The sequence below is a fragment of the Heliconius melpomene genome, chromosome 13 (assembly GCF_056956725.1).
Source record: "Heliconius melpomene rosina isolate 202511_hmr_F chromosome 13, ASM5695672v1, whole genome shotgun sequence".
NCBI classification, from domain to species: Eukaryota; Metazoa; Arthropoda; class Insecta; order Lepidoptera; family Nymphalidae; genus Heliconius; species Heliconius melpomene.
In genome coordinates, this window is record NC_140401.1 from 11,883,614 (window position 1) to 11,911,590 (window position 27,977).

At 32.3% G+C, this 27,977-nt stretch overlaps 1 protein-coding gene across 5 annotated transcripts in view; it reads left to right on the top strand.

Moving 5' to 3' along the window:
* LOC146532982 (protein Fe65 homolog) overlaps positions 1–27,977 on the top strand; it is a 59,863-nt gene that overhangs the window by 27,361 nt on the left and 4,525 nt on the right. For all 5 annotated transcript variants that reach the window (XM_085196922.1, XM_085196924.1, XM_085196925.1 and 2 more), the window contains exons 3-9: positions 7,323–7,461; positions 24,496–24,534; positions 24,721–24,935; positions 25,197–25,437; positions 25,616–25,808; positions 26,213–26,340; positions 27,534–27,727. In XM_085196922.1, the coding sequence (XP_085053048.1) occupies positions 7,323–7,461; positions 24,496–24,534; positions 24,721–24,935; positions 25,197–25,437; positions 25,616–25,808; positions 26,213–26,340; positions 27,534–27,727 (1,149 nt within the window). The remainder of the gene's footprint in view (positions 1–7,322; positions 7,462–24,495; positions 24,535–24,720; positions 24,936–25,196; positions 25,438–25,615; positions 25,809–26,212; positions 26,341–27,533; positions 27,728–27,977) is intronic.

Below are 27,977 nucleotides of genomic sequence, written 5' to 3' on the forward strand. Positions count from 1 at the left end.
TTATTATTTGTTTACGTGTTATTTTATGTTTTATGTGCATAGGTATATGTGCTAATATAAAGCATATAATTGCTTATGTTAATTTGTTATGTGTTTGGTAAGGTTATATAAAAAAAGCGCAGCGTTAAGTTCTGCCACTCAAAACACAATGTCTTGATAATTGATCGGTGTGTGGGGAATAGAGTGTCTTAACACTAGGTTCCCTATTCATACCCTGCTATATGGTATATAGCGGGAAAATTATATTCTATTGTATTTTTGCCATTTACTTTGATACCAAAGTAAAAATCTTATATTTTTAATTACCATCACACCTTGTTAGTATGAGACATCAGTAACGTGAGTCACTGAGTGCAGGGTGTCCCCCTTTAATGTCACATTTGTTACTAAAAAAAATATGTTTATAGAAAGTGTAGGTCATAGTGAAGCCTAAGTAACAAAAATATATTGTATACGAATAGTTTTTACCCATTAGTCAGTCGTATTTTAATGCCTTCTTTTGTTTAGCTTTTTATACGTGTTTTTGCATCTTACGGGATTAGTGTTGGAGGTAATGATTCAGTCCATTCTGTTTTTTCCTCAAGAAAATTGGTTATATATTCTAACATTTACACAAACGTAAACGCGAGATTTGTAGGCTTAATTGCCACTCGATGGAATTAATTATTTTCATTTCCTCACTCTGGTAATAAGACAAAACGCGGCGTTGAGTTCTACCACTCAATACGCAGTATATTGAAAATTGGGCGATGAGCATAGAACGGAGTGTCTTTACTCTAGATTCCCTTTGCCTACCCTGCTAAATGCGGAATTACAGCTTATTAATTTTAGACATATTTATATCAAGCAAAGTTACTTTATGTCAGTGTGATGAAATATGTAACAATTATAAAAATTATAATTGTTACATATTTAGTGTAATGAATTATGTATAATTTATTAACTAACATACAGTATCTGACTGTTAACACGATGGTTGTAGGTTCGATTACAATTGGGGGAATTCATTAAAATAATTATTATTATTTATCAAATTATTTTTATTCGTTTCCGCACTCTAGTAACAAGATAAAGCGCGGCGTTAAGTTTCACCCCTCAATACGTAATGTCTCGTAAAATGGACGCTGCGTGGATAACGGGTTCCCTCTCCCTTCCCTGTTGTAGACAGGATACAGCAAAAGCAAATAATAATTAACTTACTTATATTTCAAGGTAACGAGACCTTTTTAATGACCATATTGTTGTTATTCAAGGATAATGTACATATGTTCTAGAGTTATTATAGACCGGCATGACCATATTACGTATTTTCTTTTTCATTGTTCTAATAGATAATGAGTGGCGTTAGGTTCCGGCAATTAACACACAGTTATCAGCGAAAAGTGTTAAAACACCATATTTTCCCTACAGTTGTTAGACAAAGTGCAGCGCTATGAACACTCACTATTTAAAAATGGAGAAAAGTAGAGAACGGAGTTTCTTAACACTAGCTCTCTAGTGAAAAACGTGACGATAAAAAATGTAATAGCCGTTACTTATTGTATGTCGACCAAAATATTTTGATTTTATCACATTTTAGCATTGACCCACATAGTAACAAGTTTAACTATCTAGTTATTACCTAATAACTATATAATTTGTACCACAAAGCCAAATAAAGAAATATATGTAGTTAATGTACTTTGATAGTTATCTAAAGTATATTATAACGATTCTCGATTAAATTAACGTGAAAAAAAATTGTAAATTCTTAAGTACAAATATTCGTCTGATTGTAAACACGACGGTTATGGGTTCGATTCCCGTACAGGGTAATGAATTATTTATATAGAGTTATACGGTAAAAAAAGATGGGAAGCCACCTGCCAGAGGGGTGGAGACGGACAGCACTAGACCGGCACAAGTGGAGTGAACTTGAGGAGGCCTATGTCGTAGGACAGCCTGACCTGGTAGCTGACACTAGCAGAAATAATAATAATTAATAATAAATTTAAATTAAAAAAAAAAATAACATTTGGAAAAAAAAGGACAATTTCAGTTTATATTCTATTCTATGTTAGTAAATATTTTCATATATTGTGTAAAATGTTAGTTATAAGTAAAACAAATTATGTAAACAGGTCAGAGAAAATAAAGGCTCTTTTTATTTTTATTTTATTTTATTTATATTTTTATACGGTATAGAGTTGCGCCACTCAACACGCAATTGTTTCCATTCCATTTTCAATAGGTATACCAGAGTGAAGAAATGAAAATATTTAATTTTATTGAGTGGGAATCGAATCCACTACCGTCGCACGCATGCCTCTAGGCCACGGCGGTCTTATATTTGTTTTATTTAGGTTAGTATTTGTTTTCTAAGTTGATATGTGACATTTAAGTTGAAGGCCACTCTCGTTTGTGCCGGCCAACTATTCATGATATATTATTATAGGGCAAATGTGAAACTAATATAAAAATATCTTAAATTCACGATCTGAAGTAGGTACTAGGCATTAGATTTAGAAGCTATTTAGAAAACTAAAGCTGTTGATTTTGAGGCATTTATTTGCTCGGATAACAAACCAGACCACGGTGTTGAGTTCCACGATTTGAGAATGTCTTGTAAAATTGGACAGTAAATGGGGAACGGAATGTCTTAACACTAGGTTCCCTCTGCCTACTCTCCTTTGTGAAAAAAGCTATAGTTTAAATGACAAAATAAACTTAATTTTTATATATTATTGTAATTATATTATATAGTTTTACTATAACGCGACGCGAACCAAATGCTTTGAACGATTTCGGTCGAGCGAAGGTCGGACGATCGATAGCATCCTTCAGTTGAAGCCTGAATCATATTCATTAAGAAACTGAAACCATTGAAATTACATTTAATAAAGTAAATTAATTTACTTTTAAATATTATTTATATATTAAAGATATTAACTGTATATGTTACCTATGTGGCACATATAATGGGTTCGATTCCTACTCGTGGAGACAATTTGATAGATATTTTCAAATCCTCGGTCTGGTTAGTTAGTTTAGTTAGTTTAAAAGTAAGGACGGCGGGGTTAAATCCTGCCACCGACAATGTATTTTTTTATACAGGCAGAAAGTTGAGAACGGAGTGTCTCAATACTAGGTTCCATCTGTTTAAACGTAAACATTTTTTGCTTCTAAACATTATTATAAGAAAACTTACCATTTTTTCTTTTGAATTAATTTTTTTTTTTCTTAAGCAATTTCTAGCTAAAGTGAACGCATTTCTCATTTTTTATTTACTAAGTCACCTTGATTCAAAGTTATCAGGATCGTAGTTGTAAATAACGTTGTTTATATTATTTTTATTCAAGGAATTGATGTAAACAATGAACATATTGTTAGGGGTTGAATTTATGAGAGCTCATTGTGGTAAAAATATAAGTACATTTTGACATGTTATGTTTTTTTATGAATTAAATTTTCTAAAAAAAAACTAGAAGGCTATACCTATAGGCTTTATACATTAAGAGTTTCGGTGACATCCACTGTACCTGGGTTGCGGTCAAAGATACCTCGGGCCCGTACAATGTGTCATGTGTCATATGCAACTATAGTTATTTCCATTTGGCCATAAGGACAAAGCCGCAAGTGAAAACTGGTGTGTTTACATACGGATGGAAAATAGAAAACAGTGAGAGTAAATAGACTCTTCAAGGAAGTCTAGTCTTTTATTACTTATATAAGTCTAGTCTTCAATAGATTCAATTATAATATTTTATTCAATATATCGATAATGTAAATTAGTCGATTCACACGTAGATCTTTAAGATCTTAGATTAGGTTACTTCAGCCTACCCTGCTATATACAGCGTGATCCAAAAAAATGTATTATAAACTCCACATATATTGATTATATACTTTATTTACTTAAATGTTTATAAGTTCTAAAATACCACAGTGTCACCCCTGTAGCCAAGTTCAAAGTTCATGTTATAAATGCATTCCTCGCCCCACATATACTATGTGGGTTTCATAGCGGCCTGTGATAGTCGCGTCCAGCACGAACTGTTCAACGAAAGGCCATTGTTTAATACAAGGTCTCAAACCTTGCTTGCATGTTTGAAATTAAATGTGGCGCCGAGTTTATTAGTGCCTTATTTGAGGCCACCGTGATAGACTACACAGGCACAGCGTGAGGTTGTACACGCGATATTTGTGGGTTCGATTCCCACTCGGCGGAATGAATTATTTTCATTTTCCCCATCCGGTACAAGACAAAATGAGGCTCTGAGTCAATCTACAATGTCTCAAAAATTAAACGAAAGGTGGGAAATGGAATGTCTTGGCACTAGGCTTCCTCTGACTACCTATGCGGTTCGTTTCTTTAATCTGCAACATCGCTTGTGTAAATGATAATAAATTATTGCAAATGTGCATAGGCGATAGTTATTATTACATATTTATTATTAGTTACGATAGTTATTATTACATAGTTATTATTAATAACTAACTATTGTGTATGACACATGACATATTCTAAGTGTGGGAGGTAACTCTCACTGTAGTTAGGTACAGTAGTAACCCAGTATAGACGATTAAATAGATGTTATAAGTACAGTATAAACTTAATGCAGCAGGTTAGGCAGAGTATTGAGATATTCCGTTCCACAGTTCCAGTGGTGGAACTCAACGCCGCGCTTTGTCTTGTTACTAAAGAGAGGAAATGAAAAAATAATGTGTCCGAATAAGACTCGAATTCACTACCGTCACGTTCACAGGCAGGCGCTGTACCGCTGCACTTATCCCGCTAAACACGAAGAAAATAAAAAAGAACCTTCATATTAGGAAAATCATTTCCAATACTCATATACAGTAGTATAGCGATTCATTGTAACTTGACCATTACGTTAACCGTTACGGTTTTAGTACAACCCTAACGATATAATAAACCCTATGTATATAAGGGTAGTTGCCGTTAATAACGGTAGTGAGGGCAGTTTGTGTGAATTTCGTTACCTTTACCACAAAAATATAGGAAAATACAAGGTTTTGTTGTATATGCGGCGTTTGACTGTAAACGCGATGGTTGTGGGTTCAAATCCCACTACATTCAAACATTTGTACATTCCCTACTACTAAAAAAGTAATTTACAAAAAAAATAATATTTTTTTACCATACCCGAAAAATACCTACATACTATAATATCCATACCTATATTATAAATTCGAAAGTAACTCTGTCTGTCTGTCTGTCTGTCTGTCTGTCTTTTACGCAATCAGGCCCAAACCGGTAATTTAATTGTGATAAAATACTCATATAGAGATACTTGAGGGTCCCGGGATGAACATAGGATACTTTTTTTTCTCATATTTGTATTTTTTTCGATATATACCAATATATTAAAATAATTAATTTGACAAGCAATTTATTCCGCCATGTTAATAACAATCGTCGCTACGCGTTGCTAAGCAACGGCTTGCAGAGTTTGTTGTTTTAAGAAAACGTCACCCAAAGTGAGTTTGCTTACATGGCGCCCGCCGATATAGATTTGTATACATTAACAAAAATTAGATGATTTCTTTAATTTGATATTCATCCTTATGAAAATAAATATAATAGTCACTTTTAGCATTTCATCTAGATGGAAATTATAGCTTACTGTATAACATACTAATAAATAATTAAGATGTCACTGATTCCAAATGACCTAGCCTACGAGTGGTATAGTATGAGTATGACCGACGCGAACGGGCAGATGATTTTGATGATTTTGTAAATTTTTATATATTTTCGAATTACTATTATTTTTTATGTAATTATTTGTTGTTATCTATACCGATGTTATACACTTAAAATATCGTAATTTTAATAATTTGAGATTTTATTTAATATTGTTCGCAAAAATTAATAATAATTTAATATAGAAAAATGTTTAGTACGCGCGCACGGCACACTTTAGGTACTTTTTCTAATATTAAGAATTTCCTTTAGTTACTTTTTCTTCTTTTGTTTGTTCATTTCGGTTACTCAGATATTTTTTCTAATAATAAATCTCCACTTATTATTATTTTTTAAGTTATTTTCATTATTTATGCTTATATTTTCGCGGGTGTAGCCGCGTCCGGGCCCACTAGTCTATATATATAAAAGGACTTGTCCTCACTGACTGAGGTAAGACGCACGCACAGCCGTAACCGCTGTGCGTAGAAACGTGGAATTTGGACAGATGTTTACTTTCGTAATCTGGACATCCACTAAGAAGGGATTTTAAAAAATTATAACCCTAAAGGGGTGAAATAGGGGTTGTAAGTTTGTATGGAAAAAAAATTAAATCCGCACCGATTTTTATAAAATTTGAAATTTAGATTTTTAAAAGTATTTATTTGAATACGTGTTTCATAGTTTTCTAGAATTCTCCCGCTAAGGGTGCAAATAAGGGGTTGAAAGCTTGTATCGATTTTTTTTAATCGGCACCAATTTTTATAAAATTTGAAATTCAGACTCTTAAAAGTATTTAATTGAACACATGTTTCATGGTTTTTTAGAATTGACCCCCTAAGGGTGCAAATAAGCGGTTGAAAATTTGTATGGAAAAATCTTCAAATCGCCACCGATTTTTATAAAATTAGAAATTTCGACTCTTAAAAATATTTCATTGAACACATGTTTCATGGTTTATTAGAATTCACCCCTAAATAAGCTAGCGAAGCTGCGCGCGTCCGCTAGTGTTATTATAAAGCTTAATGGGTTCAACGCAATAATAAGTAATTACTGTATAGATTTGAAACAATTCTATTGTGTTGGATAGGCTATTTTTATATGGGCACTTTATAGGCTATATAGGCACTTTAATTGCTTTAAGGTATCAGACTACCTAATCACCTAAGAACCAGGAGCAAAGTCGCAGTAAAAGCTAGTAAAAAGGTATAATTAAAATTATTTAATGAAAAAATTAAATTTAGCAAAAGTAAAGAATATTCGTCTAAGGAAATAAAGCCTTACTTTCCTCAGCTAATAGCCAGTTATTTTACATTATAGGCTTACTCGAAGCTGGTACAAGTGTACACTGTAGCGATGTCACTTGTCGGGCTTCGGAGTCACATTACGTGAAACCGGTGAAGTGCATGTCGCGACTAAATATCTAAATGAAGTAGATTATTTATTTTGTATAGACATATTATTAATTAGTTATATTTAATATTGAAATTTGAAGAAATACAATAATATAGCCGAATATCGATCCAGTGATTGACCAATGTCCAGGTGTGGAGGAGGGTAGGTTGTTAGACGTTTATGACATATCTATCATGAATTTATATTTTTTATATGAATATAAAATTTGTTTTGTCAACAGAGAATGGTCTACTCTCATACGAGAACCCAAACTACCACTTGGACCCGGCGCGCCTCGAGTCCGCGATATACAGCGACCTGTACGACATGCACGACGACAAGAGCATGCCTCTAGACTACAATTACTTAGATAATAGGAGGTAAGTTTAATAATTGACAAAAATATTACTTAAAAATTTCAGAAAAAGCACCAGTTGCGCAGGGACTCAAGGATGTGACTAACCACGACAGGTTATGAGTTCGTACTCCACTCGAAAAAATTAAGTATGTAATGCGTGAAGCTGAAAAGAAAAACACTTTTAATGCACACTAAAAATATACCAAATGGTACAAGTATCATAGAGTTCAAAGCTAAAAATTATGATTCTATATTTGAACGGCTTACTAGTAACCTCTGAAGAATTCCACTAGTCAGGTCCTGGCTCCGTCATCAGACCAGCTTGATGATACTATATTATTATATTGTCACCTAAGCTCGGTTAAATTTATCCTCTGTATATTTTAATTTGTTACTTAATTACGATTCGAACCCCATTTTACACTCCGCAACCATTGCACAAATATATAAGTTTTATAACTATTTATCTTAATTATAAGGAAAGTAAAGAAATATTATATTACTATTAGAAAATACTAGTCAACAGGCATAATTCACGATGAGTCTCGATATGACAAGTATACAAAAATGGGAAATGACAGACATGTTAAAAATCAGTGGGCGTTTAAATTAAAATGAATGGATTGACAGATTATGATTTAATTAAAATGTATTGAAATATTTCTTTTTTTACTTTCTCTGTTCTCATTCATGGAAATTCAAGTTACATCACTATGTTATTATAAAAAAAGCTATTATTTTCTTTTAAAAAGTCTAGTTATCACCTCTATTTTGCGTAGAAAGGCAAGATCTAGATAGTTTACGCGATTTTAGAACTGTTTGGTTACAATTCCCCCTATACTCTTCCAAAACGAGTATCCTCGGAGGTAGATTTTCTTTTAAAGCGAGGTCTCTTACCACTGAGGAAAATTTCCCGTAAATATAGATATTTTCTAAAATCAAATACTACTTTGTTTTAGCTTCACGCTGTATCCCGCACGCATGTAGGCAGAGGGAACCTGAAAACATAGTGTTAAGACACTCCATTTCCATTGAGACACTTTCGTTTACCGATTTCCACCGATCGATTTTTTATTTTGAATATACTTAAAAATATTTTTAATATTTTTTAGTGTAAGATTCAAATTATAAAGTTCCGTCAATACACTTGTTAATAATAGTTATTGCCTTTAATAAGTAAGGATTGTATAGTATTCCTCGAATACAAAAACTTCATTTGAACCAGTACTTCCTGAGATTAGCGCATTCAACTAAACAAACTCTTCAGTTTTATAACATTAGTATAGAGTATATATAAAACTAAATTGGATAACATTCACAACGTTTTCAACGAATTCTTTAGATTTTTTAATTTTTTTGCTAACAGCTGTTTCATATTATGTTAGTCCGACGGTCTCCCCGTTCACCGGCTGTCAACGGCAGATGGTTTTCGGAGCTAATGTAGATTTTAACCTACTTTATAACCCCTTTGTATAATATACTCTACAAAATTGGTTCTTTTTTTAATAGTGGAACGGTAGTGACTTAGTGAAAACGGAGTGTCTTAACATTAGGTTCCCAGGTTCCCTCTGCCTACTCTGCTATGTGCAGGATACAGTGTGAAGGTAAATAAAAAAACATAAAAGTACATGTATGTACACAGTAAATCTATGCATTATTTATATTGAGAACAAAGAACTTTATGACTTCATCTCGCAAAAAGCCGGACAGGAATTTTTTGCAATTGCACCCACAATTATAATCGTTAGTTCGTGTATTGAATTTTTTACATCACTAACTAAACTCAAGTTCACTTCTAATAATATAATTCGTGAAATAAACTGGCAATTTTGTACAATTAATTTTTAATGTATGTATGTATATTAATGTAATTGAAGAATATAAGTGGTTATTTAAAGTACATTTACAGGATGGTAGTACTGTATTTATAAGCAGGTTAGAAAATATATACCTAATAAAGTAATTATGAGTTATATAGCTTATTATGTTGATTTAGTATGAATACTAACAAATAATTTAATAATGAGCCAATTAATCAATGAATGAAAATTAAAGTAAATTAGCTTCTAGCTGTATCCCGCACGCAGCAGGGTAGGCAGAGGGAACCTAGTGTTAAAACACTCCGTTCCCCACATGCTATTGCCCTTACTACGCCACGGTTGGCCTTAGAAATATATAATATATATCATATTTTTTATGATTTTTACACATTCAACTCTACACAAACTTTTATCCACTACATTTTGGAATATAAACCTTGATTTACAAAGAAAGCACATCGCCATTTGCATTTCAAACCACCTGGACGTGTTCCAAGCCAGGTACGGATATCCTGGACTGATAGTATACGGGTGCTTTATTGTGGAACTTATGAATAGGGATGGGAGGTTATTTTTTCCATATATCATGTTACTGCAAGTTTTATTTATGATTTCTTTGAAATTTCATGTTGTAGTTTCATTATGATTGATTGTAATGGTAATGGGTTTAAATACCAAAAGGAAATGTTTATTGTTTATAATTATTTGTGAAAAAATAATCTAGTATTTTTGTACTGGAAAGGAAAGCTGAAAACTGAGTTATTCTTCTATGAGTATAATAAAATTGTAATTGATCGCTGTCTGTACATGGAAGATATACATATAAGAGCATCTATTATATTGGACATTTATCAATGTAAGAGAACTACTACTAATATATTCTATGCGAATGTAAATATAATATAACACGGAAGTGTCTTAATGGGAACAGAGTATGTTAACACTAGGCTTCCAGGCTCCCTGTGTCTACTCTATAATGAGCGGGATACAGCTAAAAAAGAAAAAAAAACTTATAAATTAATACAGTAACTAAACTTAATATGACTCATGACCTAGAAAATGTTCCCAACATCACAATTTGGCAACGACCTCATACTATAAAGCCTAAGTTTTTATAAGATTTATTGAAATTTCTCAATCTAGATTCGACCTTAAACTTTGTTCATACTCAACTTAGAGAGGTTGTTAGAAGATGAATAAAAAATCATCTATGATTTTTTTTAGTCTCATGTTTATATATTTTAGCTGATTTCTTTATTTTTGTTACTTTAATAGTAAAAAAAGTAAAAATATATTAGAATCTTTCTTTTAGTATGATTTAACAGCTTCATGTTTTATCTCGCATATAGTAGACAGGAATTGTGTGTTGAGTGGCAAAACCCAATGGTTTTATTAAAAAAAAAAAAGTTTTATTAAAATATAACCAAGCAGAATAAAAAACATTATACATTTCTCAGTTTACCTTTTATAATAACAAAAAAAAAACGTACAGAACTAAATTCTCATATGATTCATGTGACCTGAAAGAAATGTACATACACGTGGAATGACGCACGAACAAAACACATACCTGTATATAGAAGTCCATTCTTCGAATGCCGATAACTTGAATAACTTAAAATGTTAAGTTCAGGGTTGTATAGCTTGGACTTGAGTGAGCTTTTTAAGCTTTTTAAGCTATTTTTAAGCTATTATATGGCTCACTTAGTATACTTTTTGAGGTTATTTTACCGACAACGGAAAAGAAATGGTACATGCATTTATAGGGAGAGACATACCAACACACATACACATATGGTTAATACACAACCGTTAGGTATAGATATCATCGTTTTATGATTCGTTGCGCCTCTCAACCGTAAATCTGATAGAGATTTGTTGCACTTATTATACTTGCGTTAACGTTATCACTTTATTAGCGGGTTTGATTTATTAACTGTATATAAGTATTATCAAGTTTAGATTAAATCAGTGAAATAGTGAGAGCTACATCAAAATTAGACATGCAAAATCGATAAATAAATTTTCATATTTCATTTCAAAGATACTTTTTAATTTTTAATAACCGTCAAACGTTGTTAGAAAAAACATAAATAATAGAGCATTTTACATTCGTTTAGGTGTACAGTAGGCATTAGTAATTGATTAATATGGTTTGCGTAAATTATTATTTTAAATAAGATTTTTGTCTTCATGCTTCATGCTGCATAAAGCAGGTTAGGCAGAGGGAAACTAGTGAAGACACTACGTTCCCCACTATCCGCCGAATTTTCCAGACATTTCGTATTCAATTTCAGAATTGTACGCCGAACTTTATCTTCTACCCAGAGCAAGAAAACGAATATACTCGTATTAATTAAATAATTCCTCTCATTGGGATTGGAACTCACAACCGTTGCATAAACAGTCACTACGCCGACAGCCTCAACATAATATAAAACAATATTTTCACCCGTAACACCTAGCACCATGTATATAACAAATTCTCAATTAAGTTAAGTAATAACACAAACAAGCAACATATCATCCAGTCATCTCCATTACGTGTTTACGTGGTAACGTACGGCGTTACCGTTGCGCTCATAATAACACTAAATGATTCATTGGTGCTTCCAAGCGTGAAGTCAATAGCTTCCAATGTGGACGTCTGTATACGTATCTATATAAGTTATATAACTTTTGTATGGAAAATTATTTTTAACTTTTAAGTTTCTATTGCATTTTGTGGGATAAGCGAAAATAAACGCCGTATTGTAAACGCTATGGTTATGAGGTCGATTCCCGTTTGGAAAAACAAAAGAAAATCCCGTTGAGTTCTGCCATTCAATACACAATGTCTGAAAATTTAATTCCAAATTAAGTAGGTGGGGAACGGAGTGTCTTAGCTCTGTGTTCCCTCTGCATATCTCTTTTTCTATGCAAGATATAGTTTGAAGCTAAAAAAATAAGTCTCGTAAAACTTCTGTCCATCGCTGGTTATTTTTGTCAGGAGAATATAGGAAAACTGAAACTAGAATAGAACTTCCCATTTACAATTTTCAAATGAAAATTGACTGCTCAATTTGTGATAGTGGAGTCCCAATTTATTTCTTATACTTTAACGGTTAATTTCCAAGTTATATATTACAGAACATAAATAAAACAAGCCTCGGCGCTAAGTTACGCCGCCCAACTCGTGTTGTCTCAAAAATTAGTAAAATACAAAATAGGTAATATACATGTGTATATTACCTATTTTGTATTTTACTTTTTACTTTTACTTTTTCTTTTCTTCTTTACTCTTTACTCTTTCTTTTTTTCTTTAAACCAGAAAAAGTTTAAAGCTCTAAAATAATTCTATACAGAAACAACCAGACCAGAAATTCTCATGATTTATGCTTTAAGTTGACCTTTTACAATAAATCCTACAATCGAATCATATATTTTAAAAGTGGTTTCCTAGCGCAGTGTGACAGTGTTTGTAAACACAATGCTTGCGCGATTGTACCTCAGGGGAATGATAAAATTTAAATTGTTTTCATTTTCCTGCTTTCGTAAGAAACGTGATGTTGAGTTTCACCATTTAACATCAAATTTCTCGAAAATAAAGTGAAAAATGGAAGAAGTATTTTAACACTACATTCTACCTGCCTAAGCTGTTATGAGTGGAGAAAAGATTGAAATTATACATACAATTTCAATCAATTATATAAAATTGTACCGTTCCTAAGCAACAGAGAGCTAAAATTTATCATACAGTTTCCTTGAGGAATATTTAAAGTACCGTGAAACTGTTTCCAATACATCCCACGAAAAAAAAATAATTTTACATTTCAAATTAAAATTACGAAACATGTAAATGAATATAGTGTGGCACTGGTTGTAATGTCCACGCGACCAAAGTCACGGGCATCAACTAGTACATATATCTATCTATCTATATTTATATATATATATATATATAGACAGATAGATAGATATATCTAGTAACAATGGTTACGTAACGGGTGCGCCGACCTGCCCACTGCGCAGTCGCAGTGCATCGATCGACAGTGCAGCTACATACTAGCTGCTAGCGGCCAGCTATGTGCTTCACACAATACTATTTATATAATATGCTGATACGACGATATATACTTATGTATATCATTAGGTTTTTAAGGTAAATTCGTTAAAGCTTATTAAATTATGTATTTATATAGTAATAATCTTAATATATATTTTTTTTATTAATTCGAATTAAAATTGTAATAAAAAAACATAAAATTTTAAATATGTTTACATGTACTTCTATAGTATATAGATACAATTTTATGGCTTAGAGCTTTCATGCAAAACTTAAAATTGATATAGATGCTGTTCTAACATAATAATAATAATAATAAGTATATAAATTTATTGTTTTTATTTAGACGTATTAAAATTCTAATGAAAAAACATAAAATTTTAAATATGTTTACATGTACTTCTATAGTATATAGATACAATTTTATGGCTTAGAGCTTTCATGCAAAGCTTAAAATTGATATAGATGCTTTTCTAACATTATCATAATAATAACTATATATTTATTATTATTATTATAACGTGTTTACTAATATAACTACAAAACTAAAACAATTTTAAATCGTTATTCCACATTTAGAAAAGATATAAGCAAAATATAAAAAATATATGAAAATATTAAAATAGCGGTATTCGAACCCGCGCCTCTTGAAAACCGTGCGTTTCTAAAAAGAAGATTTTTTAAATATTTCTACAATATATTTTAAATTGATAAAATCCTAATTTTAAAGTTCACTTGATAAAATATAAAAATATATCGTAAAATGCTTTACTGTCGTTAGATATAAAGTACTTGTACAAACGCAAGCTAAGCCCGCTTAATGGCCCCGGGCGTCCGGAGCGGTGCACGTCCGCTCTAACTTAATATAGTTTGTGGTGTAGGTTGTAAGCTGAAGCGATCGTTTAATAGTTGTAGCGTAGACAGGAAAATGTGTGGGGAGTTAAGTTTTGTTATTGTTTTAAAAATATTTTGGTATGAGGCGAGTTATCAAATTCTGTGTGTATAAATACTTGATATTGGAAATGGAATATGGCCTAGGCTTGTATCAAACAGGCCTAGGCTTGTATCAGACAAGTCTAGGCCTGTTTTTAGTTTCTTAATGTGATACTTATTAATAAAAACACAAAATAAATTTTTATTACTATTTCCTCGACCTGAACACTTCGATAATTGAATGATGAGTGGAGTGTCTTAACAATAAATTCCTTCTGCCTATCCTGTAATACGCGGGATATATCCACTATTTCTTTTAAAAATATCGAATGTCCTTTTACATAACGGTTGTGAATTCTACTCCCCCTTGGGTATATATATGTCTATAATTAAATAAATATAAATAACAAAGTTAAACTCAACTAATTATATCCTTAAAGTTTGTGCCACACTTATCTTAGTTTACAGCAATACGTGACTCCTCGCGTTGCAGTGAGATTTAGCACCTTTCAAATACAACTAAGACTCTACTGTATTCTCTTTACAATGTTAAATAAGACCTGTGCCTATATAGAATATAGTGATATTAATAAAGTTATAAAAATGAACAAAAAATAGTGATGCTATAAAGTTTAAAGTCAATTTTTTTAACATTTTTAGGGGGGTAAATAGTTTTTTTTTTTAAGAAAACTTGTGACATTTTTAATGTAGCGTAAATATATCTTAGACGGTTTCCAAGATGTGCGAGTTCATATCCCGCTACGCTTAAAATTTTTATTTTTTAAAGAAAATACCAATTTTTTACGCATATTAGTGTCAAAACACTCCGTTCTTTTAATCTACAACCATTATATTTAAAGTATTTTACGACGACTAAGCCACGACGGCGTTAAAAAGCAAGATTTTATATTTTTAATTTAAACTTTTATTCTAAAGCTCGAGACTAAAAGCCTCGTTATCAGGCGTCGGCTGAAGCGCTAGTTCATTAATACTGCATTAAAAATTTATGCATGTCTGGCGTTTTTTTTTAAATAATTCACGCCTTTTGTAGATATTGTAGAATTGAATGCATTTTTTGTATGCATTCGCATAATATTGTTCTTTTAATTATTAAGTTACTTCGTAGTTTTTCATGTTTAGTTTATTTTTATTCGACTTTGAAGTGAGATAATTGTTATATGGAAAACATTAAAAATATATAAAAACTTATTTTTTTATTTTTTTAAATGTAACTATAATCAATTTAGTCGGAGTTCTAATAGAAAATAAAACGCAAATTAACAAAATTTATTACTATTTTATTATTAGTTCAGGAGATTAATAATATGAATATACATACATACATAAATTTACATATTGCAATGGCATAGGCCATTGCAATATGTAAATTGTAAAATGATTATCTGAAATGAGTTCGCGATTACAATCAGCGAACTTGCCTTTACTTTTGTATCTCAGTGGGTTATCGGTTTTTGCTGAAATTGTATACTATTTACATACACAAAAGTACCTTACATATGAAGTAAGTAAGTTATATTACAGTGTCAATTACAAGCAATAAAAATGGAAATTTCTGTCATAAATTTAAATATTTAAAAAAAATCGACTTAAGTAATTTACCAAAAAAATCGGTAGGTATTAAGGGGGCCCAGTGCCGTGTAATATTGCTTATTTCTTAAAATCTCGCAGAGATTCTTATCGTTTAAAATGCGCAGGTTCAATTCCTTTTCCGTGAAAAATTTTCTAATGATCGTTTATTTTGTTATTAAAGTCTAAAATTCCCACTTTGGTTTAATTTCCTCTCTGATAAAAAGAACGCACAAATGTCTCGGAAATTGGAAGTTTCGTGGGGAACAGTGTGTCGTAACAGTAGGTTCCCTCTGCCTGCTGTGTGCGGGATACGGCGTGAAAACAAAACAATAATAATATTCCGTTATCAAAAAATATTACCATTCTCTTCATGCTACCTATAAAAAACTACTCAACTTGTATTTTAGTATAAAAGCGGAGTTGTGAACTGTCGTAAAATTTTATTAAAACTTGTACCAGCTTTAAAAATCCGATATTTGTTTGACATGCGAGCTTAATTGAGTTGTGGTTTGATATTAAATTTATTTTTAAGCAATTTCCCTTATATATTATTATATTTACTAGTATTGTAAGTATACTGTCAAGTCACTAATTAAATTCTTAGTCTATATCTATTATATATGTAAAATTCTATCGATTTTTAGTGACTAACAGACAAACACAGAGACAAAATTAGCAACTGGACAAAACTAAAAACAGGAAATACACGAAATTTTACATTTTATAATCAAGCCACTACTCAAATATTATACCTAATTACTAATTACTTAAAAAATATAGTTTCCCATACAACTTACATGATAATTAACATAGGACTCTCGTATTAAATGTTCACAAAGAGATTAAAGCATTTACCAGAGCTTTCACACGTTGTTAAGTAGAGTGAACTAATTTGTTTACAGTTTTAAACTTAATTCGTCAGGTTTTTTTATTTATGTATATAATAAATCAGAATTTTGTACGAATAAATTTTAAATCTTTTATTCTTAAAACAATATTTTTTATATATACGTAAGCCACAACTAATGTATAATGCATTCATTTTAATAATAATTAAGTATTTTTATGTAAATGTAGATATTCTACCTTATCACTGTGGACACCGCATTTATCGTACTGAGGTTAGTTATTTGGCAAAAGTTTAAATTGGGTAGCGGATTTATGTTTCTGTTTACTTGCTGCGGAGTTACTGGGACGTTCCGATATATATTTTGTTACTTGCAAACACACTGGAAAATCCTTTTTGTTCTAACAGCTATTGACCAAATATAAAATCTACTCGTAAAAGATTGGCTGGATGGATGGATTATATTTCACAATTTAAATTTCAATTTGATTTATTTTTCTTATTAATTAAAAATATCTGGAGGATAGTTGTGGTGTTGGGGCGTGCGACTGTAATCGCAATAGGTTGTGGATTAAATTCTCACTCGAAGAGAAATAATTAAATATAAAATATGTTCGTTTTTTTACTCTGGTAACGATGCAAGTCGCGGCACTGAGTTCCGAAACTCAACACGCAATACCTCCAGAATTCGGAGAGAATTCCAGAAAACATGGAGAACAGAAGTGTCTTAATGAGAACGATGTGTCTTAACAAATTTGGCATGAATAGGTACTACTAGAGAGCACTACTTTAAAAGCATTGAGAGAGGATTTTTCGAAATTCCTATGTTAATTGGGAAAAAGCGAGATTTTCCATTTTACATTTTAAATTCCACGCAAACAAAGTTTTGAACTACAATTAGTGTATTATATAAAAACCCAATTTCTAAAACCACATTCAGCACACAATGAGAGCTTAAAATATTTTAATTAAACAACCAACTAAAGTATGAAATATTTCATATTTCATCTCGTAAATTACTCGCGAGTCGAGCCCCGGCTTCCAATGGCCAAGTTTAATATCCACATTACAAGGAACCACAGCGAGTGCCTTTTCAAATGGAATCGGAAGCAATCTATTGTTGTTGATTCGTTTGAACGTGAACTATATTATAGCGAGTTATTGTATTATTTTCTATTTTTTTTAACTTGTTTTTCTTGATTATTAATCTTAATATTGTATGCTTATATATTAGTAAAAAATCATAAATATTAATTTCAATCTGTAAAAAATCAAAAGAATTATTTTTTCTTAGCTTCATGCCTTATCCCAGATAAGCAGGATAGGCAAAGGGAACTTATTCTTAAGACACTCCGTTCCCCATTGTGCCCCATTGTGTATAAAGTGGCGGAACTGAACGCCGCGGTTCGTCTTCTTACCAGCGTCACAAAATGAGAATAATTAACACTTCCGAATGGAAATCAATCCTGTGCACCAGCTGTGCACAACAGATTCAATATTTTATTTTCAGTTTTCGTATCTATATGTCTTTCAGTTAAATACGTATTTTGTACCGTTACTTTGGAATTAGAAATGATAGCGTTTTTTCGCAGAAATCCTGAGATAGTTTTTTAAAGTTATTCGTGTTAGAATCGGTTTTTTCTTAGTTTTTATAACTTTGAAATATTCAGCGCGGTAAAAGCTTTTTTAAGTAGTTTTTATGAACTAAGATATTTTATCAGGATTTTTTATAAGTAAACATAGAACTTATAAAACTTCGAGATTGGAAATGGTTTTTTTTTCAGTCATTCCATTCTGTCGTTCTTAGAATTGTCCATATTATCTTTTTTTATCAGATTTACGCTATATCTCGCACACAATAGGAGAGGCAGAGGGAACCTAGTTTAAAGACACTCTGTTTCCCACTTTTCACCTATTCTGGAAGCGTGTTGAGTGGCGGAACTAAACGCGGTGCTTTGCCTCTACACCAGAGCGAAAATATGAAAATATAAATTTAAGTAAATATTTAATTTCGTATATACAAAACATACATAACAATTAAAACAATTTTTAAATCTCAATAATAGTCAATAGAAAGCATACATGAATGCCCTCCAATCTAAAACAAGAACGTGGGCAATAAGACGGAAATTGTCGGGAAACGTGCTATACATGGTGTATAACGACTGTTAAGCACTTTTATATTTGCTGTTATAATTCGACATATACGAAAGATAGCTGTATTTTTTATACACAAATATAAAACGGAGTGTCTTAACACTATATTTTACTGCTTATCCTAAACACTAGCCTTTACCTGCAAGACATTACTCAGGGGAGCCGCGTATTATTTTATTACAAGAGCAAGGAAATTAAATTAATTCATTGTCCCGAGTGGGAATTGAAACTGCCGTGGCGTTGTGAGAAATGAGAATCAAACCCGCAACCGTCGCGTCTACAGTCAGAACCTGCCCGCTGCACCATGACGGCCTCTAATAACACCCCATTTCATCATCATCATTATCATTTCAACATAAAATAAAAATACACTGTTCCTAGAACGTTCTCAACAAACTGTCATTAATAAACGTTGAATAAGTAATAAACGCTTTTACATTTCTAATTTCATCTAGTTAGCAGCACTATTTACAGAATACTATTTTTCATTTCAACCAGCCAGCCATCTATTCTCGAAGGCTCTTCGATGTATTTTTAGAAAGCAATTTGCCCCTTTTGAATAATACCCTCGCTCTAATATACCCGTTGCAGGACTTTTTACTTCGCATCTAGTTTGTTTTTGTACGTGATAATGTGTTTTGTTTGACTTCTTCCTTTGGTTCTCTTTGGTTTTAACCTAGAGAAATCTAGTGTTATGACACCCCTTTCTCCATGTACCGCTCAATTTTCAAACATTGCATAGCGCTTGTGTTGATTAACGGAATTTAACGCCGCATCTTGTCTTACTATCAAAGTAGTAATTGAACCCACAATACTGTGCCGCAGTACCACGGCGGTCCTTTAGTATACCTTTTCTAATTTATTTAAATAATTAATATAATGTAAAAGTGACAATACTTTAAATGCTTATACATATTCAAATACAAGTAGACTACTTTCTACGGTTAAATCTAGGCTTTCTAAACTAACCTTGGGTTAGTTCGCATAATAAAATTCTAGGATTACAATCGTATGCAAATATTTTAAAAATATAATTGTTTTGGGTTCTACTATACCTATTAATAAATGCCCCTCGATAATTGATTTTCTCATGTATCTTCTATGTACAGACAGCGATCATTTACAATTTTGGCTTGTGGATAGATCATGGAGTGTAGGTAAGATTTAGAAAGTGTTTCTCGAAATTCCTACAGAAACGGGGAAAAATTGGATTTCATATTTAAGTCCACTTAAACAAAAGTTGCAGGCGACGACTAGTATGGTATATAAGCCAAACCTTTTGGTCATTGTAAAATGTTTGGAAAAGAATAAATTGATATAAATAAATGTGTGTAAATGTAAATGTATGTAATAATACGATATTTGGCAATGAAGATGCACACACAGTTCATAGAATATTCTCATCAAACAACTTTCATTGCATACAAACCACAAAATAACCTAGTTTTCTATTAAAATATTTCCCACGGTCACTTGACAGGGTCCATTTTTAAGTGTTATAATAATTAATACTAATGAACAACTGTCTGTTATTTTTTTTAATTTAATCTTTTGGGATTAAATAATAATATTTTTTTTATTTAATCTTTTAAGATTAATGACACTAGTTTCTCTCTCTCTACCCTGCTATGTGCGGAGTACAGCGTGATGCTAAACAATATTATTTATTAATTTAACATGTCCATTTGCGTATCTATAAATATATATTTTATTTTTTCTATTCTAAAGCCAATAATGAAATGTCAGTCAAGTTCCTTTTTTTCTTTTATTAGCATAGCGCAATGATTAGGGCAATTTCGATGCAAATCAATGCAATGGCTCTGCATATTAATTGGCTTTTTAAAATCGTTTTTACGTTTTCCACAGGATTTGTCGTATTTTTAGAAACAAAAATTTATGACTTTTGTAGCGTTTGAAAATTAACATACTGAGTTATATGGAAATTAGCTCAATGTTTTTGTTTGAAAAAAGATAATAAAAGATAAGATGACCAAAAAATATGTTGTTTAGATCAAAATAAAGAAAATCTGTACCTTCGTCCTGCATAAAGTAATAGGAGCTTATAAAGTACACGTTAAGTGAAGGATATCAACGTCGGAGAGATGGATGGAAAAATAAAACTAATCAAATCGAAAATTCGGCAGAAAGTGGGGAACGGAGTGTCTCAACATTTAGTCTGCTCTGTCTGCCCTGCCTGATGAAAGATTAATCTAAAAATATTTCTCTAGTTACGCCTCGGGCGTTATTTAGAATTTTAAATTTTAAAATATAGTTAAAAATTTAAATAGATGCGGTACCTATGTCCTTTTACGAGCTTGCTTTTCTATGCAGGCATTAAAAGTCACGCTTTAGAAACGACATTGCTTTGAATTTTTTATTCATATTCATTCGTTGGTACGGTTTGTTATTGTAATATATGTACAACCGTTTTGACGTTGTCTTCCTTTTGTAATAATGGATTTTTTATATTTTTTGTCAAAATATTATGTTATTATTTTTGAAGCCGTCGTCTTATTGGGGAACGGTTATAATACGGAAAATCAAAAGAATTGGGCGTGAACATTAATTGTTGTTATTTCTGTATAATTTATTCAACGCCCAGATTATGCATTATTTGGATGGTCTATAAATTTTACACCGTGAGGGAATCGAATCCACAACTACAATTTCAATTCATTATTTTCTTTACGTAAATTAATAATTTGAAAAGAAATACAGTCACATATTTTTCTTACAACGTTATATTTGTTCAGATGACGTTATAGTGTCATGTCATCTCCTAGCTTGTCTAGTATTTCGTAATATTGATCTAGCAAGTTAGTTTCACAGATTATGAAAGTTTCTAAAACAAATATTATAGATAATCTATAACTAATGTGTTTATGTCAGTAGTTTTTAGGTTTAAAAACACTACGTGTCTTATAAGCGTCGAATTCTGAACTCATCGCCATGCTTTGCCTGGTTACCAGATCGAGGAAATAAAAATATTAATTATTTCATTTCCTCCAATGGGAATCGAACTCACAACCTGTCGCGTGCACAGTCGCACATTTATGCCCCTCCTCCACCACTGGCCTCATGCATCGTTTATTATATTTAACTTAATTTAATATTAATTTTATTTTAATGGGTACTTAATTTTTTTTTACAAATTATGTGCGTACTCTACGTATAACTAGGTGGTATCTCATACTATAACACTATTTCAAGAAACTTCTTATTTTATTAGGGTTACGAAGTAAATGCTAAAAGGCCTTACAACTTTGTCGAAACCATTGGAGCGGTCATCAGTTTACCCCCTCAGTTAGTCGAGCGGCACACCCCTGTATTTAGTTTTTTATTTACTTATTATGCAAGGGCACAAGTGTGCGACTGTAAACGCGACGATTATGGGTTCGATTCCCACTCGAGGAATGAAATATTCATATTTCCATTTCCTCGCCCTCATAATGAGGAAATTTGGAAATTCCTACGAGATTTGAAATTTGATTTTCCTAGGAAAATATGAGATTTTCCAATTTACGTCTTAAAACAAACACATGAGTGACAAGTAATATTTTATAATTCTAATTAAAACATAGAAAATATAATAAAACCTGAAAGTTTACATACATGTACCTACAGTTTGTTTGAAAACGGCGACGTGTCGTAAAACCGTAGTTAAATAAAAGCAGCCACGGTTGAATCTTTATAGCTTTTTGCAGACGCTGTTTTAGACTTTATTTACATTTAAATGACATAATGTTTATATGTTTACAAAATATGTACTTTGAGCACGAGTAGTGAGGTCGAACCACATGCGCATAAGAATCTCAAGTGCGGCGTTAAGTTACGAATTTAGACTCCGAATGTCCTGGTTTCGGGCGAAAAACGAAGAGTAGTATGGAGAGCGTTATTTTTTTTTTAGCGTTTGCTACGCTACGCTACGGTATGAAGAAAGATTTGGAAAACCTAGTGTTAAGACACTCCGTTCCCAATAAGACACTTCGGTCGGGACGCCGCCGCAACTGTTATTACTTTTAATATAATATTAGTCCCAATGAAAACTGAAGTCATATCGATCGTATGTCGTAGTTGTTTTTTCAATTCCCGATGGATACATAATATTCATTCGATATTAGCAAAAAATAACACTATAATAATTAATATTTTATTATCTCGCACTGGTAACGAGGCAGTGCTGTGTTGAGTTCGGCCACTGAAAACGCAGTGCCTCCAGAATTCCATGGAATGTGGAGAACGAAAAGGTATCTTAATAATAACGTAGTATCTTAACACTAGGTTCACAGGTTCCCTCAGCATACATTTCCTGATATGTGCGGGAAACAGAATCAGAAGGAAGTAATCACATGTAAACCTAAATTATATACTAATCCCACAAAGCACCACTCGTTAATTACACGACGTGTGGTACGTTTTTGTCGACAGTACAGTCGTAAAAGCCGTAAAATGTACAAATTGTCTATTAGCACCGAGATTGGTCGTAAAGTGGGGACGCTAATTTACCCTCCCGAAACGGCCGGAGTTCGGCAACTGCAGTTAAGACAAGATAATGTTTCGCAGATACGTCTGGTTTTTCATACAAATATATTTTTTTAGAGACCTTTGTGAGGATTTTTTTTTGTTTTTTGAAGTAGGCATTTCATGCCCGTAGAAAGAATAGGTTTTGGTCCATGCTTCACGAGGTCTCCCGCGTGGTCAAATGAATATAATTAAAATTTGTGTAAAATTGAAAGGATTACCGTCGTATCGCCTATAGTTTCCCTCGATGAATAGTATGTATATCTAACTTTAAAAGTTACTTCCAATTGAAAACAGTAGTGCCTGAGTTTAGTGTGTTCAGGCAAATTCGTCCGTTTTATAATATTAGTATGGATTTGTAATTTCATATAGTTGTAAATATAAAACTCCCATTAAATCTCCAAAAATACGAGGCAGTCGCTACTAATAAATACTTAAAACCACCCACCTGACTCAAGACAAGAATGAAAATAAAAAAGTAATTGAAAATGGAAAAAATTGCTATGCGCAAGAAGACGCAGTTTAATTCGATATTTTTTTTCTCATTTTTAAAGCGTCGAGTCGTCGGTCGTTTTATATTTCTTTGTCTAAGCTCTTGAAATTTTTATTTAAGATCTTGTCTAAGAGAATAGAAGAATATGTAATGTTAATTTCCGTTTTCCCATTTTTCAAGATTATGCAGGTCGATTGGCCGAAATCATCGATGGCCTATTAAAATGATTACAAACAATAACATTTTCCTGAATACTATCTGCTTACCCAAGCTTAAAAGATATAACCGTTCACCCGAAGATGCCCAAAAATACCCAAAACTCAAGATTAAAGACAAGGAGTGGTCTTTAATCTGTATTAAACGATTAATAGTAAGGCGACACGAAGAAGCCATAGTGAATTCAGTTTTAACTTTCAGTGTTTAGTGGTGCGTGTTAACATTGAGACAGTTAAGAACGGTAGACGTATTTTGTAGCACTTCTGTCTAAAACTTCCCTCATTTCTGTAACTTCAGTATCAGTTCGAGTGGGTGTCGAACCCCTACTCGTCGTGTTTACAGTCAGAGGCTGTGCCTATATAAAGAAATATAATAAAAGTACCTATATGTTTTTTGGTGACATTATTAATGAATTCGTGTTTGTTTCTTTGCAGAGTGGAAGACGAGGCGTCTTCACCTGTTAACAAGCTTAAGTAAGTATTGTTTTTTATTTTAATATATTTTTTATGTGATAGAATACTAGTGATAAAATATTCTGTTCCCCACTTTCTGTTCAATTTTAAAAACGGTGCTTTTAGAGTGGCGAAAATCAAAATCACGTTTTAACAACTTTTGATTTTTATAGATTTGTTTACTATGTTTTTATTTTTTGTCCATAGCGAAAAAAGCGGCCTCATCACGCCGCCCCAACAGAATGGCGGGGGGGATTCACCCCCTCCTGAAAAGGAGAGGGCTGATCAAGAAGACACGGAGAAGAGCCATTGCGGTTCAGTGCCGCACAGCGCAGAGGGGCCCAATGACGACCTCTACGCTATACCAGTTAAATTGCGTCCAAAGAAAGAAACTTTGCCTCCTGGGTGGGAGAAACATGAAGGTAAATACAGTATTTCTATTTATTTTCTTATTCCTTATTTTTTTTTTTTCAATATGTAGACCAGAATCAAGTGTAGTAAGGATACTGCGTTCTCCACTCAAGTCTAAGATACAAAAACATTATAATATATGGTACTTGTGACAGGACCAATATTCCTAAATATGGTTGTTTACAAGTTCGTGCGATAATAGTTTATATACATTATATTCATTTCTATTGAAGAGAGTTCCTTTTTGTCATAAAAATAATTGTTTCTTACAGACAATGATGGCCCATATTACTGGCACATAAAAAGCGGGACTATCCAGCGGGAGATCCCCAAAATGCCGCCCATAGAAGCTCGAGAGTCCCGCATATCCATGGTCAGAGATTGCTCGAACTTATCGGACGTTAAGTACGAGGGTGGTATGACATCGTCCGTTACTAGAAGTACTACTAGTGGTGCTTTGGATCAGGATCATCAAGAGGCTGAGAGGAAACGAAGAGAGGAAGTAGCTTATAAGTATGTTTCTTTTTTTGGATTTTAAGAACGGTATTATTTATGTCTCAATCTTGTTCTTACACAATTATTCCGGAAGACAAGACATGTGACATATGCTTGAATGAAAACATTTTTTAATCCGTAATAATTTTCTCAAAATTCAATCTATTTGAATGTAACTAAACAAATTTTCCCTCAGGCGCCGTAGTTACCCAGCCCGTCCTGAACAAGATGGTCGTGCTGTCAGATTCTTCGTCCGTTCCCTCGGTTGGGTGGAGATATCTGAAACTGATTTAACTCCTGAGCGCTCGAGCCGCGCCGTCAACAAATGCATTGTAGACTTGAGTCTTGGTCGCAATGATCTTTTGGACCAGGTCGGGCGTTGGGGAGATGTGAGTATGACCTTTAGAATTGTATAATAATTTAGTTTTACTTTCTATTTAGCTTCACATTGTATACAGTATATAACAGGATAAACAGAGACAACGTAGAATTAAGACCTTTCCCAGGCACCGCTTATTTTTTTCAAAAGACCGTGCAAAATTCAAGGCCGTGTTTTGTCTAAAAATAATAAAATATCGAATTTATTATCAGATGATATCCAACTGCCACGATATTTTTATTTATAATATCTGTGAACATTAAATCTGGATATGTTGTTGCTTAAATGATCATCATAAAATCGGTTGAGTTTTTACTGGATGTTTAAATATTACTATAAATATGCGAATATCCATTTAACTTAATTTATATATCAAGACCAATGGATTAATATAATGTTTTCAATCATTTCCAGGGCAAAGATCTATTCATGGATCTAGACGACGGTGCCCTGAAGCTGATAGATCCGGAGAGTTTAAATACTCTGCACACGCAGCCCATACACACAATACGCGTGTGGGGCGTCGGCAGAGACAATGGACGGTGAGTTTGTTTTAAATGAAGTTATAGATAATTATGTATTTAATACAAAGAGGAAATTACTTTTAGGAAGGGTTTATATTTTAATTTTAATTTATAAGAATGGAATAACTTTACTAAACTTATTAAAAAGTATCAATTGTGCAGTAAAAAGGAAACTGATACAAAAATTATTTCCACAATAATTTTCTGAGATTTTGTAACTGTATTTTTTTAATTTATTTTTTTTATTTTGAGAAACGTCTACATGTGATATATACCTACATTAGTGTTTGGGATTAAACTTTATAAGTTACAGTCATTAAATTATTATTATTTTCTTTTATAATTATTTACACAACAGGGTTTTCATTATAAGTAAAAAATAATTTAGTCGCTTGAAGCACTACATCTATACAAAAAATATAATTGGCTATCCATGCTTTACTTTCTAGTGAATAATAATAAATTTATTTATATAATTGTAATCAACTTATACGTATCACGCTAGTATTTATGTTCTTTGCAAAGTCCCAAATCATTCGCGCAAGTAGATCCTCATACAATCTTACGTAGTTAGACCTTTAACCAATAATTGACTAATAAATATTGTTTTTTATTACGCAATCTTGGATTAGTGAAAGGTATGAAACGATTGAATTTAGCGTTCATTTTAGTTACATTTGTAGCTCTTGTCATTTGTTTTTGTCCCAATACATATAAATATATGGTTGTAATTTGTTATCCTAAAGTAGAATACACAGAGTTAATTTACATAGGATCTTTTAAAATATAAGAGTGGGAATTGTTATTATAATTTGCATAAATAATAATTCATTCGGTAATATAGATTAGCTATGTGCATAGATCTTACTATGACATTTTTAAATTAAGGATTAACCCTAAATTACTATTCTTTATAAAAAGTAGGTATGTTATATTTTATAAATATTTTTTTTTATTATTTTAATAATACCATAGCACAAATAAGTACAGCGATCCATTTGCAATGGTTGGTTCCTGGAACTGGTCATTAAAGCCCAATAATGAAAATTATGTCCTATTTTTTTCATCTATTCCTTGATCTTGTTAGATCAAATATGGTCTCAATGATCCCACTACTTAATAAACTATTTGCACTTCGGGCTGTATATAAGACTTTTTAAATTTTGGAAAAAATACACAAAAAAATACTAATTTTACCCTAAAACATCCAGGGACTTTGCCTACGTAGCCCGTGACAGAGTGACACGCAAGCACATGTGTCACGTCTTCCGTTGTGAGGCGCCCGCGCGGTCCATAGCGAACGCATTACGCGATATATGCAAGAGGATCATGATCGAGAGGTCCTTGCAGCCTCCGCCTCGTCCCACGGACCTGCCAGCTGCTAGGCGACCGAGGCCGTTGTCGGGTAAGATTTTGGATAGAGCAATGGGATAGGTATCGGTAGGGACCTTGATATTAGCTTTGAATTGATATTTTTAATGGTTTTGTTGTCTTTTCTTGGCTTACTTTTTTATTAGTAAAAAATTTGAAGTGGGAATAACTATTCTGGAGTGAGTTTGAACTAACTCTTGAAACGAAAATATTGAAACAGTATTTCTTAAATAGATTTGTGCTATGTATAGTTTAAGAAACAGCATATTGAATGATTTGTATTC